The sequence below is a fragment of the Heptranchias perlo genome, chromosome 9, assembly GCF_035084215.1.
Source record: "Heptranchias perlo isolate sHepPer1 chromosome 9, sHepPer1.hap1, whole genome shotgun sequence".
In the NCBI taxonomy this organism is placed as follows: domain Eukaryota; kingdom Metazoa; phylum Chordata; class Chondrichthyes; order Hexanchiformes; family Hexanchidae; genus Heptranchias; species Heptranchias perlo.
This window is the reverse complement of record NC_090333.1, coordinates 20,528,250-20,550,182: the sequence shown is the minus strand read 5'-3', so window position 1 is coordinate 20,550,182 and position 21,933 is coordinate 20,528,250. Positions and strand designations below refer to the sequence as shown.

Below are 21,933 nucleotides of genomic sequence, written 5' to 3'. Positions count from 1 at the left end.
AGCACAACATATTTTTTAGAAATCCATGCTGTCTGGCCCTGATTAGCTCATGTTTTTCCAGGTGTTTTGTAATTTTGGCTTATATTGTAGACTATAGTTGTTTACCAACAACTAAAGTAAGACTAACTGGCCTATAATCTGTTGTCTTATCCCAATCTCCTTTTTTGGTGAGAGGTGTCATATATGCCACTCCTCTGGCACAATTTTCCTTTTCATAGAAAAAGAATTATAATCAGAGCCTCTGCTATTTCTTCCCTGGTTTCTCTTAGAATCCTTGGATGTAAACCATCAGTTTATCGTTACATTCCACTTAACTCATCACACAGGTCATGTGGTATCTGCTTATGACATCTGAACCTTTAAAAGCAGAGAGTGGAAAACGAGTCAGAATTGATATGACATCTGTATATTCTGAAGGACATAGACCGTTCTACACTTTTAATGTTGCTGTGCCACCAATAGTTGACAATCATTTTAGCAAACAAAAAAAGCATCCATTTTATGCTTTGTACCACAATTTATTTCAGTGTAGAAGGGAATGAATATAACAGTCAGATAATTATTTTTTTAATCTAAAATCAAGAAATGTTTTATTTAGATTACAGTAAACTGTATTAACTCACAAAATATGGAATATGTGCTGATCAAATAACACAATAAAATACTTTCAAATACACATTAAAAAATCAAATTGCATTGAGATATAATAGTATATAATTCAGCAATAAAAAACAATGGCCAATAATAGAAAAGATTGATGATGGAAAAAATATTTATTTTAAAAGTGCTCAGTTTCCAATCTCCATCATGTCTAGAAGGCAGGCGTCATGTGGAGGCTGTAGCATCACCTGGCAGGAAGCAGAAAAATCAGAGGGCGAGTGGGGGCCTAGAACTCACTGCCTGAAAGGGTGGTAGAGGCAGAAACCATCAATTCATTTAGAAAGTACTTGGATGTGCACTTGAAGTGCCGTCACCTACAGGCGATGGACCAAGTGCTGGAAAGTGGGATTAAGCTGGATAGCTCTTCTACGGCCGGCATGGACACGATGGGCCGAATGACCTCCTTCTCTGCCGTAACTTTCTGTGATTCCATGTTAATTGCCCTCTGCACTTACCTTTCTTTCCAAAGTGACTTTACCTGGCCACAGCCAATTGATTCAGTATCATTTCAACCAGTGAGTAACATTGAACTACAGATTGCACAACCACCAGGATACGCAGTGCTATTCGTGTACAGTTTAGTGTAAAGGGAATTACTGAGAGATCAGACATGAAGTAGAGTGTTCTGAGAGAGAGAGAGAAAGGGGAAGAAGGAACAGGACCCATTGGGCATCCAGTATTGCTGTTTGGTGTTCTGAGGCTGAGCAAGGAACAAATGAGTTAAACATAATGAGTGAGTAGGAAATTTGAAAGTTTCAATGAGTGGATATTATTCGTAATTAAAACTTGAGAGTGATTGGTTGGGTGCTCGTCCCATTATTTGATAGTGTCAATGATAAGCTCCAATTAATGTTAGAACACAATATATACGTCTTATTAAGAACGTAGTCACTTTATCCTACCCCTTCACATTTGGAGGTGGGAATCAATGACTGTGCGGTTCATTAAAAAAAATTATTAGATCTATATAGGCAATTCAACATACATAAATATGTTTTTGTAAAGGCTCAACATTCATCTATATTGTGATTGCAATATGCCTACAGGTACTTGGGGTGATTTTTTTTTTCAATGCTTAAAAATTCCCACTCATTTGATACTATTTCTGATCTGTATAAATAATATAGAAGAATGGAAGCTTACCTGCATTATACAATGAATTTATAAATATCCTGTTGTTGCTGCATTTAAAAGGAATTTGCTATATTTAGCAAGCAGTTTCTTACAGCTACATATAATTCATATTGATTCCGTTGTATGGTATGGTCTGAGGAAAGATTAACAGCTTTCCTTTGTGAAAATTAGGGTTTGTCATGCTTTTTTGAGCTGTCTGAGCATGTGTGAAAACACAAGCTGTGTTCTTGCTGGTAGGTATGATCAAATCTGTAACATACTATTTGCCTGGTAAGTAACATTTTTATGCTAAAACATACATTTCTGTTTTACCTCTGGTATGCTGAAATTATAGTATGTATAGATGTATGAAATATAAAATTTATCAAGTAAACAATATTTCAAGTTAAAATTCAAAAACAGTGCAAAATTAGATTTCAGGAAAGGAGTACTAGGTGCTTTATTATTTTTTTCTTTGCTGGAAATATAATTTTAACTGTCTGTATATTGCAGATCGTATTGAGTAATTTCATCTGTTAGAATTTGTGGGTCTAATAAATATTCTGTATGTTTCTCTGCGCTGAATTCTGTAAAAATTATCTAAGCAAGTCCTATATTTGATGACGAATAAATGAGGTCAATAATGGATATGGATAAAGTGAGTCTTCTTGAGACAGACTGAAATACATAGGAAAATATGGTGATGGCAGTGGCAGCTAAGTTATTTCATGGTCAGTCTAAAGACTACAGCCAAAGTTCATTTTATGTAAGATACATTCAGATACTAAAAGATAATGTGGTGTTTTGAAAATAGATGAAAGATAATGAAATTTCATTTTAACATATTTGTCACTGCTTTTCAGTCACCACTTTTATCTATAGTGCTTTTTTTTTGTTGATGGAATTTGACTTGTAAATCTGAGGGTTTGCAAATAAAATTAACGTGGCTTCAACACACACTTTAAACCACTTAACATGTAAATCTAGTGTGAAAATTATTTCATCCTCTAAAATGCCAGCATTTGGCAGATACAAAGATAAATAATCCTATATTATGGCAACTGTACGCTTTATCAAACATATGCAAATCGGTACTAATTAGCACTAATTAAGGTTTTTTTGCCTATCTCTCTGGAAAACTGTCTAAATGTTATGGAATCCAGTTAGCACACTGATTATCCTAATTGTTTTATATTGCTTGGTTCTTAATTAAAATATGTAAATTGTGGTTAATTGGTAAATAGTAAAAGAGTTAGGTTTGTCTCATCAGAAAAAACAGAGGGTTCATGGATGTAGGGCTAGCAATAGATTTTAGTGAAAGTTAACTAGCAACATTAGTAATATTTTTTTTAAATGACTCCTCATGTGACTTAATTAATAGCCAGATGCAACATGTGAAATCTTCGAATATATATGAAAATGAGGGACAGCAAAGATCAGCTGGCCCATCGAACCTGTCCTATAATGTTGTGTGACATCTACACCATCACTGCCTTGATAGACCTCAAGGAACACTGCTATATTGCCCCCAAGCAAGACACCTGCATCATGGTTGCTTGCTGCGCTTGAAATGTGGTCCCAGGAGGAAATGGGCCTAGCTGCTGCGGAACTTGGATCTCAGCCACATGTGGGATCAGTATTCAGAAGACTCTTCTGTGCCAGCTACAAGGGACATTCATAGGGAGATCATTAGCAGGACATTTTCCTTGGATTAAAGTGGTACCCATAGCAACATTGCATCATAACATCTCCCCAACCTTCCACCATTCATTCCATACATGAACTTCTGTCTTTCTGGCACCTATGACCTGTACCAGAGCTCATTGAATGACGACCAACTTCTCAGTTTCTTCGGGAACAATATTAACAGCATTAAGTGATTGTAGGCAGATAAAGAGAATCTCTCAGGTGGTAGCAGACAGCAGATGCAACCAGAAGGACAAGTGTTAGAAGAAATAAAAACAGAAAAAGCTGGAAATTCAGCATCTTGGAGAGAGAAACATAGGGTTAATGTTTCAGGTTGATGACCTTTCATCAGAGTGTTTCCAGCATTTTCTGTTTTTATTTCGTATTTCTAGCGTCTGCAGTATTTTGCTTTTTGTTTTGTGTTAGAAGGATCCTGCAATGTGAGAGGCTGGAGTTGTGTGGTGCAGCATGAAAGAAGGACTTATGAAGGGAGTACCAAAACACTGGTTCCAGGTGAAAGAGTTGGAAAGCTATTGCTCCCTAATGCACTGTGAATGAAGGCTTGTCATTCCATTTAAGTGCCTTTTCATTGCTTCACTAAGATGACATTTCATATATCATCCACCAGTTTTCACTTCCTTCCAACTTTTCAAAAAAAAAACTGTTTACGAGGCATTCATGCCATTATGGCCTTTCTTTGGCATTTCAATTCCTACCTGTTGTTCTCCAAACCCCCTCTTCCCTTTGTTTTGATCAATCCCATTTCAGGGCTTATTTATCTTCCAGTTTTCAGTCTTTACAATGGTTCATAGAATTATTGAATAATATGACACAGAAGGAGGACATACAGCCCATCATGCCTGTGCCAGCTCTTTGAAAGAGTTGTCCACTTAGTCCCTGCTATTTTCCCATAGTCCTGCAAATTTTCCTTTTCAAATATTTATCCAATTCTCTTTTAAAAGTTACTATTGAACCTGCTTCCGTCACCCTTTCAGGCAGTGCATTCCAGATCATAACAACTCGCTGCTTAAAAAAATTCTCCTCAACCTTCTGCTTCTTTTGCCAATTAACTTAAATCTGTGTCTTCTGGTTACCGACCCTCCTGCCAGTGAAAGCAGTTTCTCCTTGTTTATTCATTGAATCATAGAAAATTTACAGCACAGAAGGAGGCCATTCGGCCCATCGTGTCCGCGCCGGCCGAAAATGAGCCACCCAGCCTAATCCCACTTTCCAGCACTTGGTCTGTAGCCCTGTAGGTTACGCACTTCAGGTGCACATCCAGGTACTTTATAAATGTGTTGAGGGTTTCTGCCTCTACCATCCTTTCAGGCAGTGAGTTCCAGACCCTCACCACCCTCTGGGTGAAAACATTTTTCCACAGCTCCCCTCTAATCCTTCTACCAATCACTTTAAATCTATGCCCCCTGGTTATTGACCTCTCTGCTAAGAGAAGTAGGTCATTCCTATCCACTCTATCTAGACCCTTCATAATTTTTTACACCTCACTTAAATCACCCCTCAGCCCCCCTGTTGCAAAGCCTATCCAATCTTTCCTCATAGCTAAAATTCTCCAATCCTGGCAACATCCTCGTAAATATCCTCTGTACCCTCGCTAGTGCAATTACATCCTCCTGTGATGTGGTGACCAGAACTGTACACAGTACTCGAGCTGTGGCCTAACCAGTGTTTTATACAATCCCAGCATAATCTCCCTGCTCTTATATTCTGTGCCTCGGCTAATAAAGTAAAGTATTCCATATGCCTTCATAACCACCTTATCTATCTGCCCTGCTACCTTCAGGGATCTGTGGACATGCACTCCAAGGTCCTTCACTTCCCCTACACTTTTCAGTATCCTCCCATTTATTGTGTACTCCCTTGCCTTGTTTGCCCTCCCCAAATGCATTACCTCACATTTCTCCGATTGAATGCCAATTGCCACTTTTCTGCCTACCTGACCAGTCCATTGATATCTTCCTGCAGTCTACATTGTTTCTCCTCACCATCAACCATCTATCTAAACCTTTCATAATTTTGAACACCTCCATTAAATCTCTCCTTAATCTTCTCTGCTCTAAGAAGAGCAATCCCAGCTTCTCCAGTCTGTCCACATAACTGATGTCCCTCATCCCTGGTATCATTCTAGTAAATATTCTCTGCACTCTCTCCAAGGCCTTGACATCATTCCTAAAATGTGGTGCCCAGAATTGGACACAATAATCCATAATCCGGCTGAGGCCTAATCAGTGATTTATAAAAGGTTATCAGAACTTTCTTACTTTTGTACTCTATACGTATATTTATAAAGCCCAGGATCCCTTATGCTTTTTTAACAGCCTTATCAACTTGTCCTGCCCCTTCAAAGATTTGTGTATGTGAACCCCAGGTTTCTCTGTTCCTGCAGTCCTTTAAAATTGTACCATTTAGTTTATATTGCCTCTTCTCATTCTTCCTTCCAAAATGTCAACCTGTCGTTTGTCTTAACAAATGTGGGTACTGCCAACATTTTCTGCTTTTTTCTAAATATTAATGTATGTTTACAAAATAGTCAAAACAGTTCTGAAGGCAAATATTAGAACCTGAGTCCTACTAAAAACACTACTGATTTATATTGTTGTTCAAACAATTCACTCAGTCTCTGCTTACTAACTCTACACAAAATGATACTTTGAACTGTTCGAAGAATAACAGTTTGAAATATGCACTTGGATTGAAAGCACACTGGGGTGAAATTCAACTTTGGCAGGGGACAGAAAAGGGTGATGGTGGATTGGCTGCCCATTACACACCCCGTCCAATTTTCCTTTCCACTGAAGTCTCTGAAAAAGAAAATCAGGCAGGGTGTTTAACAGGCAGCCAATCCGCCACTGCCCACTTTGCATCCCCACCAAAGTTGAATTTCACCCCACTGTATCTGAACATTTTAATGGGTTCATATCAAATTCCTATATCCACTATTTTAATGGATGTGTACACTCATACGTTTTGAATGCATTAGTTCCAAATATCTCACACCATGATTTTAACCCTGTAATGTTTTCTAACCAATGGTATTTATCTTTTACAACGAGACTTGCTTAACTTGAGATTATCATTTAAGTAATGCATAACAGTAAAGAAGTCCAAAAACTTTGTTTGGTTTGTGACATTGAACGAAGAGTGGCACAAATTCTATCTGAGCTAAAATCGGTACAAAGTATGTTTATTACAATTTTATTTTGCTACAAAATGTTTTACATTTTTCTTGTATAACCTTAATATATACAAGATGCTTATGAGCATTTTATATTATAATTCCAGCACTAATGGTAAGAATGCTATAGTTATTCTCCATGTAATTTCAATCTTCAAGATCTTTTGTCTCTACTACTAACAAATTAACTTTTTACTATGATTTACCAAGTAAGGTTAATGTTGAGGTTAATTTAAAAGTTAAAGTAGTAATTCTACATGCCATTTGGTCCTTCAACTGTCAAATTACAGTATTGAAGTGGATTGTATCACAGTCTCTAACCTCTGAAATGTATGCAGAGTATCAGCATATTAGGAGATGTGTGATTACATCTTGAGCTATTCATAGAAAACAGGTTCTAAATCATTTTCATCTTTGAATGCATGCGGGTCTTTGAAGTGATTGCTAATGTTTGAACTTTTCTCTGATTTTATTGTATCCCTTTATCTATAATTTCCTACATAACAGCAATGTCATATTATGTTATACATAGATGCATAATATATACAATCTTTTGAAGAGCTGAAATTTTTTTTTAAATTGCTTAAACTTTCATTTCCTTATGTTTTCCCTGGTTTATTTTTTTAAAAATTAAACACTGATTCGATAAAAACTTGTGTGGTTAACTATATAGCAAAGCTTACTGGAATAGTAATTTGGGTATTTATTACACTACAACACCCAACAGGTAAATCTAAAAATATATTTTCTCCCAATGTTTCTTGTTCAACTTTCAATTGTGGGATCTGGCTAATAGTATTAATTTAGGCACAGCATAGTAGATCAAAACGGTTTACGTCCCAGTGCTGCCTATTACTATATACCAGTTACATCAGTTACATGAGTTTTTAGCTAGTTCTCCACATGATACCGTGGTCCAAAAATCCATTGAACATCTGGCGCACTTCTGCCATAACTTTGGTGCGAGTTCAGTGGAAGGGTCACAAATTAGGCTGCGACCCAAATATTCCCCGGCAGTCTCCATGGGTCTTGCTGGAGCCGGAGTTCCACCTACCCCATTAAGGCAAATTTATCAGCTCCCTTATGAAGGGCGCCAAAGGGCATCTTTCCAGTAGAAGATCATGGCAACCCCCCCACTGAGGCCTGGAACCCGAGGCTGCAATTTCCAGCCTCTTCCTTGTTGCAAGGGTCCAAGATGCACCCATAATGGCGTGGGTGCCTGAACAGATATTTCAATTAATTGACCTCCCTCACCCCTGAGAACTTTGGCAGGGTCAATGCCAAAGGTTATAGGCAGGCGCGGCACTTATACCAGGATGCTGGGTCCAAGGGTTTTTGGGCCTTCTGTTCTGAGGGGGAGGGAAAAGCGCAAACACATCAATGTCCCCTGATGATATGATGCCTACTGACTGATTGTAGAACAGCTTCGGAGATAGCCAAAGGATGTTCACAGCCTACCATCTCTTCATATAAGGGTGTTGTTTTGTTAGCAAGCAGCCTTTTGTGGAGGGGAGACAGAAAGATCAAAGTAGACAGAGGAATTGAGTATTAATTACATAATGAGCTCAATTTTGAAATGGTGGCGGGTTGGCAGCGGTGGTGGTGGGGGGGTGTTGGTGAAGGTGCGCGTGGCAAACCCAAATATACAAAACTTATTGTTTCCAACGCGATTGCAACATAATTGATGGTGATTAAAGTTCTTTCCGGGTTTCGCGCCCGACAGCCAGCCTGATTGACAGGCTGGCTACCAACAGAAGCTGCAATGCAAGGTGGGGGGAGAGAAAGAGAGAGAGAGACGTCATCCGGCGCTGGAACGGAAGAGCTGGGGTGGGGGGAGAGTGGAAGATCAGGGTGAAGGGGGTTAAAGAGGGGGAGATCGGGGGGACACTGGGGGGTTAAGAGGGGGAGATCGGGAGGGTGGAGAGGGGGATATCAGAGCAGGGTGGAAAATATAGGTTGATTTTGTGTTATAACTTCGTGCAATGGTTTTTTATTTAATTTATTTTGTTTCTTTTTTCCTGATCCGGCCCTTCACGCCTGCTACCAGGCGTGAATCAGAAGCCATTCAGTTCTTTAACTATCATCCCGTCAGCTATAATTGCCGGCGGGGCTTCCGGATTTGGGACTCCCGCGCGCACACAGGTGCGTCTGTGGGGAACGCGGAAGTCGGCGGGTTGGAGCCGACTTCCGAACCCGCTCTGCCTTTCTGCAATTTTTGCAGACCCCTGCCCCCAACACACCCGCAATTTACGTTTAAAATCAAGCCCAATATGTCGATTAGGCTAGAGTGCTTTTTTAATATTGCTGATGGATTGCCTCTTTACTGATTATGTATGTTTGTATTTAACAGGATATTGTGACCAATGTTTCTCCAAGAATTATACGTGGAATGACTTCTGGTCCTGTCTACGGCCCTGGACAAAGCTCCTTTCTTAACATTGAACTCATCAGTGAGAAGACGTGTGCATATTGGTGCAAAAGCATTACTGAATTAAAGGCCGATTTTCCAAATAAGGTGAGCACCATAAACAGTTTAAATTTCACCTTTATAGCTGTTCCTGCATTTATTTTACATGAACTGAAGTTGTATTTAAATATGAATTATCATTTTGGGTTACAAACTACAACAATTATTAGGATTCTCTACACTTATTCTTAAAACAGTCATCTGCCAGGCTTCAGTTCTCCGGATGCTTTCTCTTGTGCGTAATGCAGGACGCCAGCTCCTATAAGCATCCTGTGTTTTCTATGAATGAAGCGCGATATAATGCCTGGGGTGAACATTGGACATGTTCATTGTCTCTCGATTGCACAGAGGATTTTCACAATGCAACCATGTCACCTCAGAAGATAATTAATATCAATCATGCCAGACACTTTTGTGACAGACTGCCAGAAAGATTTTTTTCACAGTTGGTCATCTTTAGAAGCATGTAGTAACAAGTTGTTGAAGTCAGTCAGAATGACACAGTGGCTATGAAACAGTTCATGAACAGGTTAAACAGACAGATTTTTCAGTTGACTTCCTTTGATTCACTTTCTTTGCAGAACTTTCAAATAAATGCTTATCAGAATGTGTAGCTGCCAATCCCTGCTGGATACAATTCTGGTTGAAACACTTTTGCATGTTCCTCCTAGCAGGCTGTGTTCGATGTAACTAGTTTTAAAGCAGCTACAATGCTTGTCAGCTTTGAAATCATGTAAAGATATGTAAAAATATAGTCTTTTATGATTTGAAACATGACCAATCACATTTTGTCATGCTGAAGTTATGCTTAAATATGGATTATCATCTTGGGTAACAAGCTGATAATCATTAGAATTCATATGTTTATTCCTAAACACAGTCATCTACCATAACCTAAAGGCCTTGAATTTCCCAATCTCCCACCATAACTTCAACGGGAGATCAGCAAAACACTCAGAAAAACATCCATTTTCTGCCTTTTTAGGCCCATTTCACCGAAGGTTTCGCCAAGCTCTTGTCAAAGGTACGCCAGGGTATCAAGGCAACCCTCATGAAAATTCAGTGCCATGATGTTTATGTTGAGTAGTAAATACAAAGAAAGTAATCTGTGCTCGATTTTTATTGGACAGAAACCGTGAACTGCATTTTCCTTATAGCAGTAGGGTAGCTGTGGGACAGGGACTGCTGCCTGCCCCTCAGACTCTGTTGCAACCCTGACCCATTTTCCTGGGTCGGGAGTCATTTCTTATTCAGGGCAGGATCCCCACCACCAAGAGGGAATCTGCTGCTGCCTGGCTGTAAAATCCGAGGGGTGCTGCAGCAGGGCGGCTGCTGTAGTACCAGAAGAGATAGCCAGGTATTTAAAGGGACAAAAGAGTCCCACAGAGGAGAAGGGGAAAACTTGTTTTTAGAGCTTGGCCTGCATGAGGCCCAGTCCCTCCATCGAGGCCATTACTACCACTATCACTACCACTACCCTGGGCCAACACTCACCTTTCACCAGACGTTCCTGGGGAGCGGTGGTGCCTGTGACAAATGGGAGAAAAATGGGGCGAGAGGCTGAGCACCATCCCCCTTCCTCCCCCCACCCCTTGCTGGCATTTGTACGTGGTGGGTGGGAAGGGGGAGTCAGCTGCATTCCCAACATGGACAGGGGGATAGAAATTGAGCTTGGGGCAGGGAAGCAGCAGTAGGCCTCAGAACCTCATTTTCCTGCCATTTCCGTTGCTATCCTACCCAATTTCAGGTAGCATAGCAGAGGAAAATTCAGCCCCTTGACTCCTGAATGCTGGCTATAATGATGTTAAGGTTATTGCACAGTTCCAGTATTGTTTACTGCATCATTGTTTTTCTCATTTTTGTCAAGCATGCTGAGTTTCTCCACAAAGCAATCTTTCAAAATGTAAGAAACGTGTTTGTCATCCTTTTTCCTTTGTGCAAATATTTGTATAGATGATCCAAGGTCCGTGCAAAGAACACTTTCTGCACGGCATGACCTGGTGACCCAATACAAGGCCTCTGGCATTGTTGTTTTGTAACCAGGCCTGAATAGACATGCCAGATCCTTTGAGAAAGTACCTGAGGTAAAATCTCCTCTTCATAGTGCCTGGGGAATGCTCAGTGCCCCAAGTGAAGAGGAAATTGGGGGAAGAGTCCCATTACATCAGGTATTGGTCCACATATTTTCCCAGAATTTCCAATGCTTTCTCAAAGGATGTAACTGGGCTGGGCTTGCATCTGCAGTAGGCACGGGCTGAGCAGTCAATGAGAACGAGGAACCCTTTACACCTCACTTTCCTCTGACTGCGGTCATGGGGCATCGAAAAAAGAGGTGTTCCAAAAAGCCTGGCAATGAGCCTTGCACAGGGCTCCTCCACAGGCCAGAGGGTGTATGGGGACTCCAGAAGAATCCCAAAGATTGAAGGGGTAAAGGTAATTACAATATTATCACCCCCCCCCCCCCCCCCGCCGACCCCTTCACTGGACAATTTTAATATACTTTTTATTACATTCTCCTTTATCACTTTTTTTTATAGTGCTGCTCTGTAACCAACTTCTAAGCGTTATGTAGGTTAACAATCTTCAGCTTTCTCCCCCTCTGTGTGAGGAAGTCCTTTATCATCATTTAGCTGCTTAGGGTTTCGTTGTACTGCAGATTCAAGCTAGTCCCTTTCTGGAGCAACACAGGGCTAATTGATCCAGTTTGTACCACCAGCTCTGCATAATTCTCTGTCCAGGGAAAACTGAGCTTAGCATCAGAATATTCATAAGATTAGTGAATAATCACTTAAAAGATTAAAAATTAAGTTTAAAAAGTTTCCAGCTAGTTCAGATAACCGGCTGGGAACTTTTTCAATTTTTCTTTACACTGGTTGCAGTTTTACAGCAGCAGGTGCATAACTGAAACAGTGCGAGACTGCCTCCTTCGACTGGTCTCATATCACTTGCATAATAACATCTCCACATAGAAATTGCTCCTTCTCTCCTCTTAACAGTTGATCAATAGGCTTTTCTTGCTGAATCTGGTTCTCTTGCATCCTTTTCCTCGAATGATTATCTCCCAACTGCAGCCACTGCTTTGCAGACTGACTGAGAAGTGCATCAGAAGTGCACTTGCCAATTCAAGTTCCAGTGTTGCCACATCTCTCCACCTACCTGTTTACACATTTGTTTCACCTGTGCTAGCACTAATATACATATACTGGCATGAGCAGCATATGCAGATTAGCATTAGCGTGGGTGAAATAATAGATTCAGTTTAAGGGCTGCTAGTAATCAATGGTTTTATTTAATGGACAGCCAAAAAAAAATCTATGCTACATTCCCTATGAGATGTGAAGATTTGTGTCCAGCCTATTTGAGTTCCAATGTGCTGAAGGAAGTTACCAGGCAATGTCGTAACCAGCTGAAGCTACATTAAACATACACGCTGCTCATTGTTATTTAAAACGTACTAAGGTTTCAACTCCATTTGGTAAGAGAATTAACTGACTTGAATCCAATTCACTGAACCCACTGAATCTGACTCGGCATGTTTAATGGACAGTGAACTAAGCTCTGAAGAAAAGCACCAATCAGGAGGATGAACTAAAAACTGACCTTAACGAATCTGGTGATGCAGGTGATGGCATGAGACCCAAGCATTGGAATCCAGTAGCACTGGCACAGTATAAAAGCAACTTAGAGTCTTTGTCTGAAGTTTTGTTTTAGACTAGAAATCATCTGAGGTAGTTACTGCTGGCAACAACAACAACTTGCATTTACATACTGCCTTCAACATAAGAAAAAACATCCCAAGATGCTTCACAAGATGTGAAAGAAAAAATACACACCAAGCCAAGGAGGGGTGACTGAAAGTTTAGTCAAAGAAGTGGGTTTTAGAGACAGTCTTAAATAAGGAAAGGGCGGTGGAGAGAGGTGTGTGTGGGGGAGGGGGGGCGTTAGTTAGGGAGGGGATTTCAGCGCACAAGCCTAAGCTGCTGGAGGATGGCTGCTAATGGTAGGGCAAAAGGAGGGGAGGATGGACAAGAAGCTAGATCAGAGGAATGGAGAGTTCAGGGATGTTGTAGGGCTGGAGGAGGTTACAGTGGGGTGAGGCCATGAAGCGATTTAAACACAAGAATGAGAATTTAAAATTTGAGTACTTAGGCTACCAGGAGCCAATGAAGGACAGCAAGAACAGAGGTGATGAGTCGGGCAGGACATGGTGTAGAATAGAATATGGGCAATAAAGTTTTGGATTAGCTGAAATTTATGGAGGGTGCAGGATGGAAAGTCGGCCAGGAGACCATTGGAATAATCGAGTCTGGAGGTGACAAAGGCATGGATAAGGATTTTAGCAGAAGAAGACAGAAGAAGAAACAAAGACAAATGATGTTACAGAGGTGGAATTAGGCAGTCTTTGTGATGGAGAGGTTGTGGGATCATAAACTCAGCTTAGGGTCAAATAAGACACTGAGTTCGTGAATAGTCTGGTTCAACCTGCAACAGTGTCAGGAGAAGGGGATGGAAATAGTGGCAAGGTTACGGAGTTTATGGCAGGAGTCGAAGATGATGGCTTTGGTCTTCCCAGCATTTAGCTGGGGAAAATTGCAGCTTATCCAAGACTGGATTTCAGACAAGCAGTCTGACAGCACAGAGGCAATGGAGAGGCTGAGACAGCTGGTGAAGAGGTGGAGCTAGGTGTCATCAGCATATACGTGGAAGCTGAGCCATGTCTGTGGATGTTGTCAACAAGGGGCAGCCGGTAGAGGAGGGAGGCCAAGAATAGATCCTTGGGGGACTCTGGAGGTGACAGTGCAGAGAAGCCATTGCTGGAGATACTCTGGCTACGATCGGATAGGCAAGAGTGGAACTAAGCAAGAACAATCATACTGAGCTGGACAATGGAGGAGAGGCGTTGGTGGAGAGTGGTTGCAGAAAAGTCGAAGAGAACGAGGAGTGATAATGCACCACAGTCAAAGTCATAGGGAATGTCATTTCTGAATGGCACCTGATTGAAGAGATTCGAACAGGGCATTGTGGGAATCATGGGTACAGATTTGGAAGGCAACAATATGTTCAAGGGCTTTGGAGTGCAAAGTGATGTTGGGGATGGGGTGGCAATTTGCAAGAACAGAAGGGTTGAGTGGGTTTTTTGAGGAGGAGTAGAAGCATGATGACGTTTTTGAAAGGGAGGGGACAGTACCAGAGGAGAGGAAAACATTTACAATGTCAGCTGAGATAGGGACCAAGAAGGTAAGTTGGGTGGTCAGCAGTTTAGTGGGAATGGGATCAAAGAAGCAGGAGGTGGGTTTCTTGGGCGAGGTGAGCTCAGAGAGGGCATGTGGGGAGATGGGAGAGAAACTAGAGGGAGATGTGAGTTCAAGGCTAGGGCGGGAGGAGCCTGGGGGAGATTTAGGTTGGTAAGAAAGGGGAAGCAGAAGAGGCATCTGAACAGATGGTCAACCTTAATGACAAATAAGTCCAGGAGCTCCTCACACTTGGTGTTGGAAGTGAGGTTAGAGGTAAAGGGGTTTAAGCAGACAGCTAGTCATGGAGAAAAGAAGCTAGGAATATCTTTTCTCTCCAGGGTGATCCTGCACTTTTTGCAGTGGAGAGTGAAGCTCGACGGTGTTCGTAGTAGTCCAGCCAGATCTAGGCCGCCTTTCATCTGAGGTGGCCGGCCATGCCTGAATTCAGGCAAGTAAATGTTGGGGGACGGGAATGTAGCTTGAGTCACCCCCACCGCCATCTTAACCACCCCTCGCCCACATCATGACTGCCAGGCAGGGGGTGTGGCGGGGAGGGGGGGGGCAGTCGTTCAAATCGGCCCTCTTATCTGTGTTCCAGTAGGTAGAATCAAACAACCAGTTGCAAAGCTGTTGACCTCATGTTTCTGGAGTATAACATGCTCTACAGGCACAAGTTGCAATGTTCATCTCTGTCTCGGCATCCAAGTGTAAGATGGAACCCATTGCTTGAAGGTAAATGGGCTGAAGATTTGAGGATATCTAATCCTAAATGGCATAGGAATAAGTTACAGTGGATGCTCTATGACTAATAATTTATTTGGCAGTGTGGGAGGAATAATAAAATAACCATACATGGATTCTACTGGAGCAAGTTTGATGAATCAAATAGCCTTTTCTCACTCTGAACTTTATGTTCCTACATGGCTATATTATGCAACATAAATAAGTACAATTCCATTGTGTTGAAGCTCATATATGAGCAAACGGAAATTTATTCCCAAATTTTTGGTTTGTAGATGCCCTGTAGATTGGTCATTGCTATCATACGAAACAAATAATTCATGTTATGACCTAGCAGGAGCGGACAATGTAGCAGAGACAAGAACAAGATATTTCAACACTAGTGGATCTGCTTTTTGGCGCGATCGCTATTCCTCTGATGTGAATTTATTGGAAATATTTTCCACAGCGAAGGACTATTTTCTTACATGAGTTGCATTAAAGGCTAAGAATAGAAAGTAAGTTATTTGTGAATTGGAGAAATTTCCTCCAATTAAATATTGGGAAGACCAAAGCCATTGTCTTTGGTTCCCACCACAAACTCCGTTCCCTAGCCACCAACACCATCCCCTCCCTGGCCATTCTCTGAGGCTGAACCAGACTGTTCACAACCTCAGCGTCCTATTTGACCCTGAGCTGAGCTTCCTACCCAGTACCCTCTCCATCACCAAGACCACCTACTTCCACCTCTGTAATATCACCGACTCCGCCCCTGCCTCAGCCCATTGTCTGCTCAAAACCTCATCGGCCCCTTTGTTACTTCTAGACTCGACTATTCTAATGCTCTCTTGGCCAGCCTCCCCCTTTCCACCCTCCGTAAATTATCCAAAACTCTGCTGCCTGTATCTTAACTCATGCCAAGTCCTATTCGCCCATCACCCCTACGATCACTGACTTACATTGGCTCCCGGTTTGGAAACACCTCGACTTTAAAATTCTCATCTTTATGTTCGAATCCCTCCCTATCTCTGTAACCTCCTCCAGCCCTACAACCCGCCAAGGTCTCTGCGCTCCTCTAATTCTGGCTTCTTGCGCGTCCGCGATTTCCATCACCCCACCATTAGTGGCTGTGCCTTCAGCTGGGTAGGCCCTAAGTTCTGGAATTCCCTTCCTAAACCTCTCCACCTCTCTACCTCTCTCCCATTCTTTAAAACCTCCTGAAAACCTATCTCTTTGCCCAAGCTTTTGGTCATCTGTTCTAATATCTCTTTATGTGGCTCAGTGTCAAATTTTGTTTGATAACGATCCTGTAAAGCACCTTGGGACGTTTTACTATGTTAAAGGCGCTATATAAATGCAAGTTGTTGTTTGTACTCTAGGAACTCTTATTGCTATTCAAAGGTTAGCTCAGTGATTAATAGAATATGTTTTACACTTCTACTGATGGGGGAGAAAGCACCTGACTTTGATCCAGGGAAATTCTGTATGAGTAGCAGATACTTTTTGGGCCTGCTTCAAAAAAACTTTTTTGGTCTGTATTTGTAAGATTAGCCCTTAGAGCAATAACTACATATTTACTAAAAAGGAACTATTGTCTGAATGTGTCTGGAAAAGATTATTTGCAATTCAGTGGGTCCGTCCCAAATGCCATTATGTGGTATAGTTCTGGGAGGACTTCCTATTTTTTTTCCTTAAGAGTATTACTGACTAGAATTATTTAGCAAATGTTACACCCTTGTTCAGAAAAGGGTGTAAGAATAAACACAGCAACTACAGGCCAGTTAGTTTAAACTAGGTGGTGGGGAAACTTTTAGAAATGATAATCCAGGACAGAATTAGCAGTCACTTGGACAAGTGAGGATTGATTAAGGAAAGCCAGCACGGATTTGTTAATGGCAAATCATGTTTAACTAACCTAATAGAGTTTTTTGATGAGGTAACAGAGAGGTTTGATGAGGGCAATGCAGTTGATGTGGTGTATGTGGACTTTCAAAAGATGTTTGATAAAGTGCTGCACAATAGGTTTGTCATCAAGATTGAAGCCCATGGGATAAAGGAGGCAGAAGCAGCATGGATACAAAATTGGCTAAGCAACAGGAAACAAAGAGTAGTGATGATCGGTTGTTTTTCGGATTGGAGGAAGGTGTAAAGTGGTCCCCAGGGGTCGGTACTGGGACCAATGCTTTTGAAGTATTCTAGCATTTAGCGCCATAGAGGCTCCCTGCGTCAGGTGACAAATGGAGCCGAGGAATGCTTTTCCATTTCTCAGCTGATGAAAGGCCCTCCAGAGTCCCAAAGCCAGTGTAAGTCATAAACAGTTGAGTTGTTAAAGTGGTTTTTTTTTACTCATGGACCAAAATGTACCTACCTGTTTGTATATACAATCCTCATAATGTAACATTTGTAATAGAAAAAAATCATTGAAATTTCTGGTTTTAAAACCAACATTCCTCGTTAACTTTTGTAGCTGCCTGATTTAATATGAAAAAATCATGACATTCGCTCTTCTGTTTTGTCCCAGAGGGTGTATTTTTAGCAGCAGCTGTACTCTATACACTTGTGTATATTTTCAATATTTTTCCTCATGAGACACTTGTATTCTTTTTTCCCTCATCACTGCTGATGTGACTGTTCTTGTAATGTTATAAATAAAATATGGCTACCTGTTTTTTAACCATAAGCATGACTTGAATTTTAAGAACATAAGAACATAAGAAATAGGAGCAGGAGTAGGGCAATCAGCCCCTCGAGCCTGCTCCGACATTCAATAAGATCATGGCTGATCTGGTCCTAACCTCAAATCTAAAATCATGTCCAATTTCCTGCCCGCTCCCCGTAACCCCTAATTCCCTTTACTTCTAGAATTTTGACTTCTGTTTCTCACTATGCAACACTATGCTTGATCACTTGCTTAATTCGTTTCCACTGAGCTAATCACAGTTTTCAGCATGACTCAATTCCACCACAGGAGTGACTTTATCAGTACGTTTCTATTTGTCAATCCTTGGAAGATGTATTTTACTTCAGTAGACAACTGAACAATATGTTATCAAGTCACTACTTATAGCAGGAAAACTGTATATTTCTTTTGTAATGTAGTTCCACAAATTTCCTCTTATGTTTAATGAGTGAAGACTTATAGAATTCTTCTGCTTGAATAAAAGCTGGTGTTACATTTATGCATCTTGCATTGTTGCATACTGCTGATGTATGTTAATGTAAATTAAAGTTTGTTTACTGAAATGCTCCAGCACAAAATCTCCAAAGATTTAAAACCTGTGAACATGACATCATTGATTACATGACTTATTTCCTAGATAGTTTGAGGTGATAATGTTTGCATGAAATTATATGGCTTGATGTTTTATAATGATGTCGAGACTAACCTAAACAATGAGGACTATTGGCATCTTTGACATTTATCCTAGCAAATTTCCTTACACCAGCAACTCTGAGCTGCCTTCCCAGACCGATTAGCATCTAAAGTACCAGTGGGTTATATTCAGTTTACCTAATTTTATCCAACCAAGAATAAAAGTTTTGTTAAATAGGTAACTTTTTTGTCACATACTGCAATTTTAACCCGTGATAATTTGCTGTAATCCAGTGCATTTTTTCCACCTGATCTATGTTATCTTTGAAGCTGCACACAAAAGATTTCAAACCTTTTTTAAATGCACGCCATACAAAATTGAAGGTCAGAGATTAATGCTTCTCAAAATTATTCATAAAAAAGAAAATCTTATATAATAGGAAGGCTTATAGGTCATGGCTGTCAGCCGTTCTGCATTGATTGTCTTTATCATTTCACAGAATCTACTTATTACATTGGCACAGAAAGAATAGATTTATGGGCTGAAGGTACATTGTCCTCAATGTTTAATATGTCCATATCCACCTAGATTGACAGCTTCTACAGAAGAGAATTCCCAAAGAGACCTAATGTTACTGGTGTCGGTGGATAGCATCACTTACTTCATGCTTCTGTTATTAAATTGATAACAAGATAATTCCTATGCTTTTCAGAGACATGACAGGATTTACAATTGTTAACTCTCTCAGTAATGGTATTTCCCATTCTGGGGGTACTGTTACGTCCCATTTTTTTCGTCTTACAGCAACAGCAAAAAAAAAAGCTGAATTTGACACACTGACAAAGTGAAATAAAATAATGTGCAATGGTACCATCTTACATTGCATTCATTCCACAATGCTGGTTCAGATATATGTTAAAGAGCACTGAATGAAATCTTTAAAATCATTTTCTTAACTTTTAATACCAGGATCTGCAGGGTATACTTGTCTTTATAGTTTTGTGAAAGCAGTTCTTCAGTTTTTGGCCTTTTAATTTGTGCTACAACGTTTAATCTGCTGTTGCGTTGATTATTTTCATGGGGAGGGTTAAATGAAAAAACAATTGCATCTGCAGTGTGATTTGTAATCCTTCTAGTTTATTATAGCAATTTGTACAACAATTCAGAACTGTAAGAATGTGAAGACAAAATATAAAGAATTTTTTTGATGTGCACGACTACATTTTTAGAACCTAAAATTTTAAGACTGATGTTTTGAAAATACAAGGATATGGTTAGTCAGGTAAAAATTTAATGACTCCAAAAGAAAAATATTGCATGTCCTCATATCTCCATTTTTTTAATATAAAGTATTTTTGAATCAGAGCTTTTGCACAGTTTAAGTTGCAGAACATAATCCCTCGTCTGTCAGCAGGCATTCTATGCACAGCACTAGCTGTTCTTTCCAGGAAGAATTCTGAACTAACTTCTACTGCACTTCATCATCTGAAGTTTAATTTACACTAGCTCTTTCACAATATTTCAAGATCAGACACAAGCAAGATCTTTCTCTTTTGCTTTTTTATTTTCTCCAAATCTATAATGCAAAAATGCTTATTTCTGACAGTTCTTATCATTCACCTGTTACAACCGGGATGGAAAACGTTCTCTCCACAAGTCACAATATATTATAATTAACAATTATTGCGGATCAGGCCTACTCTATATTTGATCCATTCGGTTAGACTGCACAGTTCAAGTCACAAGTGGGTTATAAAAGTTCTTTTGTCCAAGTGGAACAAAGTCAATTAAATATTGTCCCTTTATTCCACATGCATTAGTTCAAAAAACATGGAATAAAACCTATTTTGATAAAGATTTCCTAAATGTCATTCTGAAGAAATAAATTTGAAAGAAAACTGGTTTTGAAGCAATTTTCACATTAAGGATTTACCTGGTTAGAGCACTCTATAATGCAAAAATGCTTATTTCTGGACAGTTCATGTCATTTACTGAAGTTATAACTGGGATGGAAAAAGTTCTCTCCACAAGTCACAATATATTATAATTAAACCAATTATTGCGGATCAGGCCTACTCTATATTTGATCCATTCATGTTCAATTACTTCTGCATGTGTAGAATTTAACCAAAATGAAGTGTGGTCTAAATGTCACACAGCTTACAAAGAAGAGTAAAAAGTATTTTCCTTCAAATAAAATGATATTCAGATGACACTGAACTGCTCAATTATATATGCATTATAAATTACCGTTAGAGGAAATCAATGACAATTAGTCGGTTTCCCAGTTTTAGAACATAACCATCTGAGGTCCATGGTTTATGAAAGGAACCGTTTTGATGAACCAAATATCCTTTTTGTTTCATGCTTTCTTCTTTTTTTATTTTTGCATAATGTGCTTGTGAAAATTTAAGCTTGTTACAAATGATATGTGCATATTTGTGGAGTGGAATAATCCTCATCATGTTACATTAGTATGTAAATGAAGGCAGAACCAACAGCATTCAAGAGGATGATTCCTGAAATGCTTTAACAACCAAATTTCAGTCTTCTCTGCCACCCTCCTTGGAGGACAACAGGGGCCAGAATCGTCAGCCCGTGTGGACTAGTAGGTGCCCAACATCAGTATTTAAATAAGGTGACCTTCTACTGACCTCACATACTCCAATGAGGTCAGTGTCAGAGGTCACTGAAAAGGGTGAACCTGACATAATTTCCAGGATCATGCCCCCAAGAAATTTGGGGGCCAATGTGCATAATTAAGGTTTTGTGTATCAAAACAAAGCTGGGCCATTTTCTGTGAGTGAATGTGTTTGTTAACCCCATTTCTCTACAAAACAATGGTACTACACTTCAAAGGTTTTCCTCATTTGTGAAGCACTTTGGTGAGTTTTAAAGATGTGAAAGGTTCTATACAGGGGCAATTCCTCTCTTTCTTCATTATACTGTTAGGGTACCCCCCTCAAGAGAAAAGTGCTATGGTCATGTTCCAGGCAGGAACTGCCTATAAGTTTTTAAAGTGCTTAGGCGAGTCAAAAATCTTAAAGGTGGGTCATGGACATGAACATGGCTATAGCAATTTTCTCGAGGGTGGGAGAAAAGATACGGGCACTTGGGGAGGGGGCAGGAATAGTGAGCAATGGCAGGATTAAACATGAAATAGCAAGCAGAGAGGGAGAATGTCATCACAAGGCTCTGGAGTGGATTATGGAGTAGAAGAGGTGGGAGGAACTAACAGAGAGGAGGGAACGGCTACTACAGGCTTGAAGGAGCTGAAAAATGGGAGAGGCAGCAGGCCCAATTTTTAGAGCCCTGAGATATGTGTCACAGTGCCTCAGAGCTTCTTGTCCTGGAAACAGAGCTGGAAAAGATTCGATCAGAGGTAATATAATAAATGGGTAAATTTAGGCATGGTATTCAAGTGTGATGGAAATGAAAAGTGTTACAGGCAATAAAACTTAACAGAATATGCATACTCAATGCAAGATTTTTAATATATTTCAAATGGTTGCTGCGTTCCACTGCTTTCCTGACTACTTGGTCCAG

General features: G+C 40.2%; 1 protein-coding gene across 2 annotated transcripts in view; it reads left to right on the top strand.

Annotated features, from left to right (window-relative positions):
• LOC137325178 (dihydropyrimidine dehydrogenase [NADP(+)]-like) overlaps positions 1-21,933 on the top strand; it is a 598,790-nt gene that overhangs the window by 415,509 nt on the left and 161,348 nt on the right. For both annotated transcript variants that reach the window (XM_067989971.1, XM_067989972.1), the window contains exon 14: positions 9,003-9,167. In XM_067989971.1, coding sequence (XP_067846072.1) covers positions 9,003-9,167 — 165 coding nt within the window. The remainder of the gene's footprint in view (positions 1-9,002; positions 9,168-21,933) is intronic.